Raw genomic sequence first — 10,347 nt, 5'->3', positions numbered from 1 at the left:
TTTCTTGAATGGTCACATAGTCCCACATTTTTTATTTTAATATTATATTGTAATCAGTGGGTTATTGCTTCTCTAACCACTCTTTTCGGCTATGAATTCTCCTAAGACTAAACGACCAACTGGTTAATAGAAAGAGTGGCACCCCTGCCACCCAAATAACATAAAAATATTGTATGGTTTAAAACGATATGTGTTGTTTAATCATTAATGAAACCCAAATAACTAAAATGAATGACAATATAATATTGGTCCTCTAGAAACTAATTACATCAAAACAATAGGTCAATACTTCGCCACCTGCATAACATGTTTAATTACATAATCCAAAATATCCATTTTCTTCAAATAACAATCATTCCTATAAACCTCTAAGACTTCAAGACTTCATTCATCAACACAAGAGAGACAAAGAGAAAGAGAGAGAAAAGATGTGCAAAGGAGTTGAGAAAGAAGAAGAGAGAAGAAGCGACGACGGAGGATGCCGGAGACTCTGCTCGGGTAGTCCCAATGCTCCGGTGAGATGTGAGCTTTGCGACAAGAACGCAACCGTGTATTGTGAGGCAGACGCGGCTTTTCTTTGTAGGAAATGTGATACATGGGTCCATTCTGCTAATTTTCTTGCTCGGAGACATCTCCGGAGCGTGATATGCTCGACCTGTCGGAAGTTAACTCGTCGTTTCCTTGTCGGAGATAATTTTAATGCGGTTTTACCGGAGATAAGGACCATGGCACGAGGTGAAGATGAAGTAGATAGTACTGATCACAAAGTCCCCTTTGTTTTTCTCTAATTTTTTTTGTTCTCTCGTAGTTTAAATTAAATCTTGATACCGTTTATGTAATAACTTTTTTTTGCTAAAGAAATTGTTGGGAAATTACATCCTTAAGCTTAAAAGTTAAGAAATTGCTCAATCATTTTTAATCAATTTCTAAGTTTGTTTTTTGGCTGCATCACCACTTTCTCTGAAGAATTTGCTTAGTCATAAACACATAGAAAAAGTTAAGACAAACATAGTAACAATGATGCGGTCCCAATAGTAAGCTTTAAGAAAGCAAGAAACTATGGCAAACATAAAAATCTGCCTTTATTCTTTGGCTTTATTTCTCTTAAATAAGAAAACAATAAAACGTTACATATTACAATCAAGTGGAAATGGACAAGTAGAGAGAGAGAGTGGTCCAAAAGACAAACAAAACACAATTTTTTTCTATTATTAACATTTAATTGAGATTAAAGAACTGTATGTAAGAACTAGGCAATGACTCTTTCTTGGTTTCTTGATACTCTTGTTTGGTTTCTTAATTCGGTCTGATCGTTCTCGTCGCTGTCATCGGTAGTTTCTTTGGTCCCATAGAAAACCGAGGAAATACTCTAGTAAAAAGAGCAACTTTGAGGAAAGGGATTTTTTGGTGATTTCAGGGTTTTATAGTTTGATCTTGTAGTTTTTCTCAAGAAGTTCTGTGTTACTTTACCAGCAAGAAACTGTTATTAATCTCTTGGGTGGAGTGAGATTTTTTCTTTACTTTGAGAGTTCTTCGAAGAGAAGCATCATTAGCTCACATCACCATTGATGCATCATACTCAAAATTTTCTCCAGCTTTCACAAATCTTCCTTTCACCCGCTTTCTAGTATCGGCTCTCGCTTTGCGTGATGCATATCGTATTTGCTTCCCAAACCTACAAACAAAAAAAATGTACCACAAAATATCAATTTTTATCCTCAGAGATTATGTTCCAAAAGCATGACCCTGACTCATATTCTGTTTTATATGCCAAAGCATGAACCTTGACGCTGTTTCTGATACTTACATGCGCCTTGACTTCTTTTGTTTGTATCTCTTTTTAGCCTCGTCCCTTGATTTTGGATTATAAGTAACTTCAACATTCGATTCCCATGGAGAATCTCCGATTAGAAACCCTGGCGAAATCCCGCAATCTTGGTAATCAGTGGGGCTGCTTTCTCCTGTGATGTTGGTCATCGAAAGCGACATGCTTGGAACAACATTCCCGCCGGATAAAGCAGGAAGAAAAAGAGGAGAAAGGCCAGTGTTATTATCTTCCTTAAATGAACCCTCGTACTTGTAACCCTTGGTTTGATCAGGTGATGAACATCCGATAATATCATTGCTTGCGTTAAAATTCAAAGGTGCATCATCTAAGTTAATCCCGTCGCATAGATCTAAACCAGAACTCTCCTGCATATAATATGGGATAGAAATAAACAACATGAAAAAGCTGTGTTCTTTAACATTTTGTCAGACTACTTAAGCAAGACGTTACCTCTTCTATCACTTTAGGAAGTTTAGAATCCATGAAAAAGATAGAAGAATGGTCTTTGAGATTCTGAGATTGTGTAACCATGGGAGTAGATAAACCATCCCAATCGACTAACTCATTTATTTTGATGCTATCATCAAATGGAGAAACCCAATTCGTGGCGGAAGGTTCTATAACCGAAGACCAGATCTTGGTGAAATCTGATGGAGAAGGACAACCAGAGTAAGGATTCAGATTCTGAAGTTTGTGTCCTAAACCATTGCAGTTACTTGCGGTCCAGTGACATCCTTGGCAAAGAGAAACCTTCTCGTTCATGCAATGGATTACCGTGGGCTGCAAGAAACATTTCTCGCAGAGCAAAGAGCGCGTGTGTCTTTGAGACAGAGGATTCGCTGAGTGTACATTAACGTCACAGTTTAAGCAAAGTTTAGCCAAATCGGATTTGCAGTAGATTAATGCTTTTTCGGTTCCACAATAGTCACATTGAGCCTCCATATTTCATCTAAGACAGACACACCCTAAAACTCCTGCAGCATAAAGAGATCATTAGATAAAACAAGATTTAGATCGTAACACTGCAGATACAATGTTGGTTCATGTATGTTTTATGTGTGTGTGTGTGTGTGTGAGATTCAATGGAGGTTAGAAGAGAAGCACTCACTAAAAAACAAACGTGTAAAATAGTATGTGAGTTACTGAGTTTCAAAGATAGAAGCGTTACAAGGGTGTGTGAGTGAGTGAGTCCAGTGGCAAGGAGATGAGAAAGAACAGAGAAGAAAGGTTTTGCTCTGTTTTTATTCTGTTTGGTGACCAACACGTGGGGGGTATCTTTGTCACGTGTGATTCTCTTGTTCGTTAGATATTTGTCTGTCCTAATGTGGTTGACCGTACAGTTCGGAGGTTTGGTTTGATTCTTTTAGTTACTTTGTGGCTCTAATTTTAGAACACGTTTTCATTTCGCCGAGGCATAAATATCTCAGTTGTTCAAAACATCCGAGAAACAAGACTAGTCCGAAGCAAAGCTATTCCGAGTGCTCGTTTAACGTGGGTTAGGACTAATGAGTTTGCAGCATACCAGACCAGAGACGTTTGTTTTAACCGGTGGGTTATGGTTAGTGCACTGTCCAATTTTCTCATGACCTATGTAAAAGAGCGTTAATGATGAGAGATGCTCAGAGGAATATACACTTTACGTGATTGAGAAAGCCAGCAACTATGTGCAAACAAGAAGTTGATTTTCATTTGTGTCCCACTTGTAAACCTATTCCGAGCCATGTTCATCACTAAACTGCAAGATTGTTTAAGAACCTCTTAACTTATGAGATTAGATAAGTGAGCATTTTTAAGACTACAGCTCCGATTTACACTGGGAAAAGAGTCAATAGTAGCTACGTGTGCTCATTGTTTTAACCTTTAAATTTCTTTGAGACGAAACTAATAAATTAAAGGAATTAGCAAGGCATGAATAGACAGTACTTGTTGAATGAAGTAGTAGCTTGCATTGAATTACATTAATGCTTTTACATCGTTAAAGCGTTGTATATAACTGCAAGAAAGACAACTTCGACGAAAGATTCAACAATGAAGCTACTAATGAAATGTTCTCTAAAAACAATGGTCTCTCTCATCTATCTCAGGTCAATTTTGGTCACCACAACTATGTTATATTCCTCAACCAAAAGGTTCACATCTTCCATATGACAATTGACTGTCAGTAGAAGCTATTCAATAATTTAACAGAGTAAAAGAACTGCTTCCACCATCTGCCCACAATCAAATTATTCATTTATATGATTTAATAACGTATCCCCTTGCGGGATAAACAAAAAGGGAAAACAAGACCCAATGTGATTGATATAAAATATACGAGGCATTTCCAGGATCAAAGAGCAGAGGAAAAGGCAAGATGATCAGGATATACCACAACAAATATAGCGTCACAAGCCATTATACCTGAAGGAATTGTATTTATCCCTCAGAATTGGTAATGGACGCCAGAATAATAACACAAACAAACAAACTTTCAATCGATTGGGAAAAAAAACAAAATAAAGGAAAATGCTCAGNCCGAAGCAAAGCTATTCCGAGTGCTCGTTTAACGTGGGTTAGGACTAATGAGTTTGCAGCATACCAGACCAGAGACGTTTGTTTTAACCGGTGGGTTATGGTTAGTGCACTGTCCAATTTTCTCATGACCTATGTAAAAGAGCGTTAATGATGAGAGATGCTCAGAGGAATATACACTTTACGTGATTGAGAAAGCCAGCAACTATGTGCAAACAAGAAGTTGATTTTCATTTGTGTCCCACTTGTAAACCTATTCCGAGCCATGTTCATCACTAAACTGCAAGATTGTTTAAGAACCTCTTAACTTATGAGATTAGATAAGTGAGCATTTTTAAGACTACAGCTCCGATTTACACTGGGAAAAGAGTCAATAGTAGCTACGTGTGCTCATTGTTTTAACCTTTAAATTTCTTTGAGACGAAACTAATAAATTAAAGGAATTAGCAAGGCATGAATAGACAGTACTTGTTGAATGAAGTAGTAGCTTGCATTGAATTACATTAATGCTTTTACATCGTTAAAGCGTTGTATATAACTGCAAGAAAGACAACTTCGACGAAAGATTCAACAATGAAGCTACTAATGAAATGTTCTCTAAAAACAATGGTCTCTCTCATCTATCTCAGGTCAATTTTGGTCACCACAACTATGTTATATTCCTCAACCAAAAGGTTCACATCTTCCATATGACAATTGACTGTCAGTAGAAGCTATTCAATAATTTAACAGAGTAAAAGAACTGCTTCCACCATCTGCCCACAATCAAATTATTCATTTATATGATTTAATAACGTATCCCCTTGCGGGATAAACAAAAAGGGAAAACAAGACCCAATGTGATTGATATAAAATATACGAGGCATTTCCAGGATCAAAGAGCAGAGGAAAAGGCAAGATGATCAGGATATACCACAACAAATATAGCGTCACAAGCCATTATACCTGAAGGAATTGTATTTATCCCTCAGAATTGGTAATGGACGCCAGAATAATAACACAAACAAACAAACTTTCAATCGATTGGGAAAAAAAACAAAATAAAGGAAAATGCTCAGTGGAAGGAGAAGTCGTTTAATTAAGGAGAGCTCACGGTATAACCCACTGCTCTTCTCACACTCTTCGTGCTTTTCTCTCATCATTGCATCATCATCAAAACAATAACATAACTAAACCAAAACAGGGCAATAAAAGAAAAAGCCTCAGTGTGTGTAACAAAGTCAGATCATAGATCCTCACTGAAATCCGCTAAGATAATTGTTTTTTTATCATCATAAGCTTTTTCATACTCCAAACAAAAAACATGAATAAACACATCCAATCCAAACCAAAAACCCTTCAAAACAAAACTTTATTCAATAATGGATTTTATAAAAAAAAAAGGATAAAGATTTTGGTATGAAAGAAAGGGGGGGGGGGGGGGGGGCTAATAATAATATTCAGACAGCCAAGGGTTAATCTTCAACTACTGGGAGAAGAATCCCAGATCTGAAACTCTAGTCCATAAAATACACTTTTGTCATCACCATATCATCCTTACCCCCTTCCTTCCAACACCCATTCAAAAAACATAACAAACCTCTTTCGATAAACCCTAAAAACCAATCAACTACAGCAAACATGACAAGAAAAGAGAGAAAGATCCTATGAATTGAAGAAGACGAAAGCCACAAAAAACCATATAAATACACAACACAGACAGACACAAAAGAAACTCATCTGAAGATTAGGGTTTTACTTCCGGCGGCTACCCTACCTATACCATCATAATCTATTCTTTCAAGGTTTTCTTGGCCCAATATACTCAATGGGCCAGCTTACGTGACCCAACAAACAACTTACATTTTTCTATTATATAAAACCCAGTACCTTTGTCAAATTGTGCCTAGTATCAACGAAGATTCCAAAAAACAGTAATGACAAAGTTCGATCTCGTGTTCATACCTTCACCAGGAATCGGCCACCTCCGGCCAACTGTGAAGCTAGCTAAGCAACTCATCAGCAGAGACGATCGTATCTCCATCACTTTCATCATCATCCCTCCTAGAAACGACGTCGGTGATGTAACCGCCTATATCGCATCACTCACTAGTACAAAGTCTCAAGATCGTCTCCGTTACGAAGCTATCTCCGTCGTTAAACAATCACCGAACGCTGATCTAGAGCCATCTCAGGTCTACATCGAGAGACAAAAGGCTCAAGTGAGAGATGCAGTTACTAGCATTCAAGATCCAACAAGAAAGCTGGCAGGGTTCGTGGTGGACATGTTCTGTTCCTCGATGACCGATGTAGCCGACGGATTCGGAGTTCCGTGTTATATGATCTACACATCGAACGCTGCGTTTCTTGGAATGACTCTCCACGTTCAGCAAATGTACGATGAGAAGAAGTATGACGTCAGTGATTTGGATGAGTCCGTGAACGAGTTGGTGTTTCCGTGTCTGACTCGTCCTTATCCTGTGAACTGTCTCCCTCATATCCTCAGTTCAAAGGAGTGGTTTCCTTTTTTTTCAACTCTAGGTAGATCGTTTCGGAAGATGAAGGGTATTTTGGTAAATACTGTTGCTGAGCTGGAACCTCACGCTTTGAAAATGTTCGAAGGTGGTGATCTTCCTCAAGTTTATCCAGTTGGACCAGTGTTGGATCTTGAAAACGGTTCTGTCGATGCGGACGAGAAGGGATCAGAGATTTTAAGGTGGCTTGATGATCAACCGGATAAGTCTGTTGTGTTTCTCTGTTTTGGAAGCATGGGAGGTTTTACTGAGGAACAAACTAGAGAGTTAGCTGTAGCGTTAGACCGAAGCGGTCATAGGTTTCTTTGGTCGCTCCGTCGTGCATCTCCTAATATAAGAACGGACCGTCCCGGAGATTTCACTGATTTGGAGGCGGTTCTTCCGGCGGGGTTCTTGGACCGGACGTCGGATAGAGGGAAAGTGATCGGATGGGCACCACAAGCTGCGGTGCTAGCGAAACCGGCTATAGGAGGATTCGTCACTCACTGCGGGTGGAACTCGATGCTTGAGAGCTTGTGGTTCGGAGTTCCGATGGTGACGTGGCCACTTTACGCGGAGCAGAAGGTTAACGCGTTCGAGATGGTGGAAGAACTGGGACTGGCGGTGGAGATACGGAAGTGCATTAGAGGAGATTTGTTGATGGTCAGTGAGATGGAGACGGTTACGGCGGAGGATATAGAGAGAGCGACCAGGTGTGTGATGGAGCAGGACAGTGATGTCAGGAAAAGAGTGACGGAGATGGCTGAGAAGTGTCGTGTTGCGTTAATGGACGGTGGATCTTCGCATTTGGCTTTGCAAAAGTTTATTCAAGACGTTACCAAAAATGTTGCTTAATTTGGGTTAGGGACGTATTCCAACTTCCAAAGTGTTATTATGTATTTGTTTGCTATTGCTATCTATGTCTTTTGTTTGTGTTTTTTTTTTGGGGGGAATTTGTATACTAGCTACTTTGTTTTAATTACGTTGTGTATGTTATCATTATGTGTTATGTTCTTTCTGTCTTGAATTTGTAGACGCAACTGTGTTTATGTGATAATGTACTTTCATTAGTACAAAGAGAAAATCTGAGCTAGTAGACGTACGTGTGTTTTTAGATTTTAGTATGTTTTGGAGAAACTTAAGTATCGACATCCGTTAGCCAATTCTCATACAGTCGTCGTTGATTCTTTTGAATTCGGATTGGCTAGAATTTAGAAGTTATCTCTCTTTTTTTGGCTATTTGTTTTAGCTGTACTCAAAGTTTGTATCCTACCTAGATTTTAACCGCGTGAATGTACTTTTTTATTATTATTTATATTTTATATTATATTTGTTTGTTAAATATTGAATGTTTTCTAAATAGAGATATAACTAAATTTTCTGACCATTTGTGCAGCTAATTATATTAATTTTTAACTCGTAATATACTTTATGACTATTTGTTTGTTATATTTAGTTTGTTTTGTTTAGTTTTTGAAATTCTATTTTGATTTTAAATTATTATAACAAAAAATAAGGGATCTAAATACATAGTAAGTCATTTATATGATATGGTTAAGTCACATTTTTCCTACTGATTTAATTATTATACACAATCTTAGTAAAATCAACTTAATTTTTATATGTCAAATATTCTAATATTAATAGTGTTGATAAATAATAAAATGAGTATTTAACCCGTGTTAGTACAAATTTAATAATATTTTATTAATTTTAACATGTCCTCTTTATAACCATCTACTATATAACCATATCTATATATACATTTTCATAAACATTTATGAAAAAATTCCTCAAGTTCTAACTTATTTACAACCCTGCCATTGCCATATATTATTAAATTATATAAATATTATTCCTTTGTATTCTTCCTATATTCTCTCCACTTGATTACGAATTTCCTTTTCAATTTTTTAAGATTCAATTCTTCTGCAAACAAATAAAACAGCATTAAGTTATTTTCGGAAATAGAAACTAAAATATCTAAACGATTTACACTAAATTGATTTTGCAGCTTTCCTTTCAAATTTTGTTTCTTACATTTTTCTACAATCAAAGAAAATAGCATTTACTAATACACCGTAAGAGAAGCAATAATATCTTATAAAACCATAATTCTACAGTAGCATATTCCATAAACTCCTAACAAAAATCTACTCACAAGCCTATTTTTAAGCACTCACATAACACCCTATTCTCTCATTGACACTATATATAGTTCTCTTTCACCGCAGCTCATAACAACACCAAAACCAAAAGCGGATTTTATTACTATCGAATGGTGTGTTTCTTATACAATCTGTACTCATTTTATAACTATATCATATTTGAGATCCAAAAGTATTGTCATGGTCATGTCACAACAATGTAAGCATCTAGACTAAAAGTTTGACTTATTCGTATCTCTAATTAAACTAATATAATTTGTTTCTTGATTTCATTTACAGGCTCCAAAGCGAAAGACTATCAAGAAGATGACACAAGGCTAAAGAATCTTCTTTCTAATGGCTATTATGTTTCTTATAAAAGATGTTTTTGGTTAACTCTCATTCTCAGTTCTAATGTTTATTTGTAATACAAGGATAGATGAAATAAATGTTTATTGATTTTGCATATTCCACATGTAGTTGATTACCTTTAACTTTTCATGTTAAAAGTATGATACAATGAAGTGCAGTTTTATCAACCTGCGATTATTTACAAAGCAAACAAAATATTATTAGCTTTATACTAATGTATAAGATGAGCCAACATACTGTTTTGATTTCGAAAGTGGTTATGGATCTCACACAATTTTCTAGGAGAGAAAAAATCAAATTAAGATTGAAAAAGGGAAACTATTCATGGTCTTGAATCTAATAGACACAAACACCAGGTTTAAATAGAAAACCCAAAACCATAAAGTGAAAGGAGATTCAAAGTTGTTTACCTCTGTATCGGCTCCCACGATTAATCTACAAAATTTGGATGGATCGAATCGGTGTAAGAAATTGTTGATTTGGATCTAGACAGACTTTCCTTTCTAATTTTTTTTTTACACACGGCGGATGTTTCAAAGGGAACCCACTTTCCCTTTCTTATTCATGTATTCAAATTTTTTTAATAATAATTATTTTCATGTCTTTTTTTTTACGCAAAGTTTATTTCCATATGTCTATATATCTCTCTTTCATGTTAAAAATGTACATATCAAATATTTTGCAGTTTCTAATTGAGTTTTGAATTATGGTTTATAGTTCTTATTTTCTTATGTAGATTTTAGTTCTTGCGAAATAATCTTGAACGTATACCACATGATAAAAATATTACTAGAATACACATGTAGCACGAGTAAAATTTTAAAAACACTAAAAAAACTTCTATAATTTAAATATTAAAATTAAAAATCTGTGAATTATAGAATTAAAGCCTTCCAAGATAAATGAATAAATTAATTATTAACTAATTTAATAAATTATAGAATTAGCATATCCGAATATGAGTTTAGAAATTATTCACTTGCATATTCTATCTAGA

General features: G+C 35.9%; 3 protein-coding genes and 1 long non-coding RNA gene across 4 annotated transcripts; 2 read left to right on the top strand and 2 right to left on the bottom strand.

The window, feature by feature from the left end:
• On the top strand, positions 411-841 carry LOC104732126 (B-box domain protein 30-like). Its single transcript, XM_010451654.1, has one exon. It carries the CDS (start codon positions 429-431, stop codon positions 786-788), a length of 360 nt encoding a protein of 119 aa, XP_010449956.1. The 5' UTR covers positions 411-428; the 3' UTR covers positions 789-841.
• On the bottom strand, positions 1,401-3,024 carry LOC104732125 (putative zinc finger protein CONSTANS-LIKE 11). Its single transcript, XM_010451651.1, has 4 exons — positions 2,997-3,024; positions 2,279-2,802; positions 1,808-2,193; positions 1,401-1,675 (listed from the first exon to the last, which is right to left on the bottom strand). The coding sequence occupies exons 2-4, from the start codon at positions 2,768-2,770 to the stop codon at positions 1,555-1,557; spliced, it is 999 nt and encodes a 332-aa protein (XP_010449953.1). The 5' UTR covers positions 2,771-2,802; positions 2,997-3,024; the 3' UTR covers positions 1,401-1,554.
• On the top strand, positions 5,754-7,933 carry LOC104732124 (UDP-glycosyltransferase 71B5-like). Its single transcript, XM_010451650.2, has one exon. The coding sequence runs from the start codon at positions 6,256-6,258 to the stop codon at positions 7,684-7,686; it is 1,431 nt and encodes a 476-aa protein (XP_010449952.1). The 5' UTR covers positions 5,754-6,255; the 3' UTR covers positions 7,687-7,933.
• On the bottom strand, positions 8,553-9,889 carry LOC104732123. The gene is made up of 3 exons (XR_758728.2): positions 9,761-9,889; positions 9,467-9,518; positions 8,553-8,760 (listed from the first exon to the last, which is right to left on the bottom strand). It is a non-coding gene; the product is annotated as an uncharacterized LOC104732123 (long non-coding RNA).

This window comes from Camelina sativa, chromosome 12 (genome assembly GCF_000633955.1).
Source record: "Camelina sativa cultivar DH55 chromosome 12, Cs, whole genome shotgun sequence".
Classification (NCBI taxonomy): domain Eukaryota; kingdom Viridiplantae; phylum Streptophyta; class Magnoliopsida; order Brassicales; family Brassicaceae; genus Camelina; species Camelina sativa.
The sequence above is the reverse complement of the archived record's forward strand: the minus strand, read 5'-3'. Positions and strand labels throughout refer to the sequence as shown.

What these genes read in the sequence shown, in the direction of transcription:
- LOC104732124 (XM_010451650.2), top strand. Translation starts at nt 6,256, where the DNA reads ATGACAAAGTTCGATCTCGTGTTCATACCTTCACCAGGAATCGGCCAC.
- LOC104732125 (XM_010451651.1), bottom strand. Translation starts at nt 2,770, where the DNA reads ATGGAGGCTCAATGTGACTATTGTGGAACCGAAAAAGCATTAATCTAC. An exon ending in TTCCTAAAGTGATAGAAGAG is followed by an intron (nt 2,194 to 2,278) that starts GTAACGTCTTGC and finishes TATTATATGCAG; the next exon opens with GAGAGTTCTGGTTTAGATCT. An exon ending in CAAAAGAAGTCAAGGCGCAT is followed by an intron (nt 1,676 to 1,807) that starts GTAAGTATCAGA and finishes TTTTGTTTGTAG; the next exon opens with GTTTGGGAAGCAAATACGAT.
- LOC104732126 (XM_010451654.1), top strand. Translation starts at nt 429, where the DNA reads ATGTGCAAAGGAGTTGAGAAAGAAGAAGAGAGAAGAAGCGACGACGGA.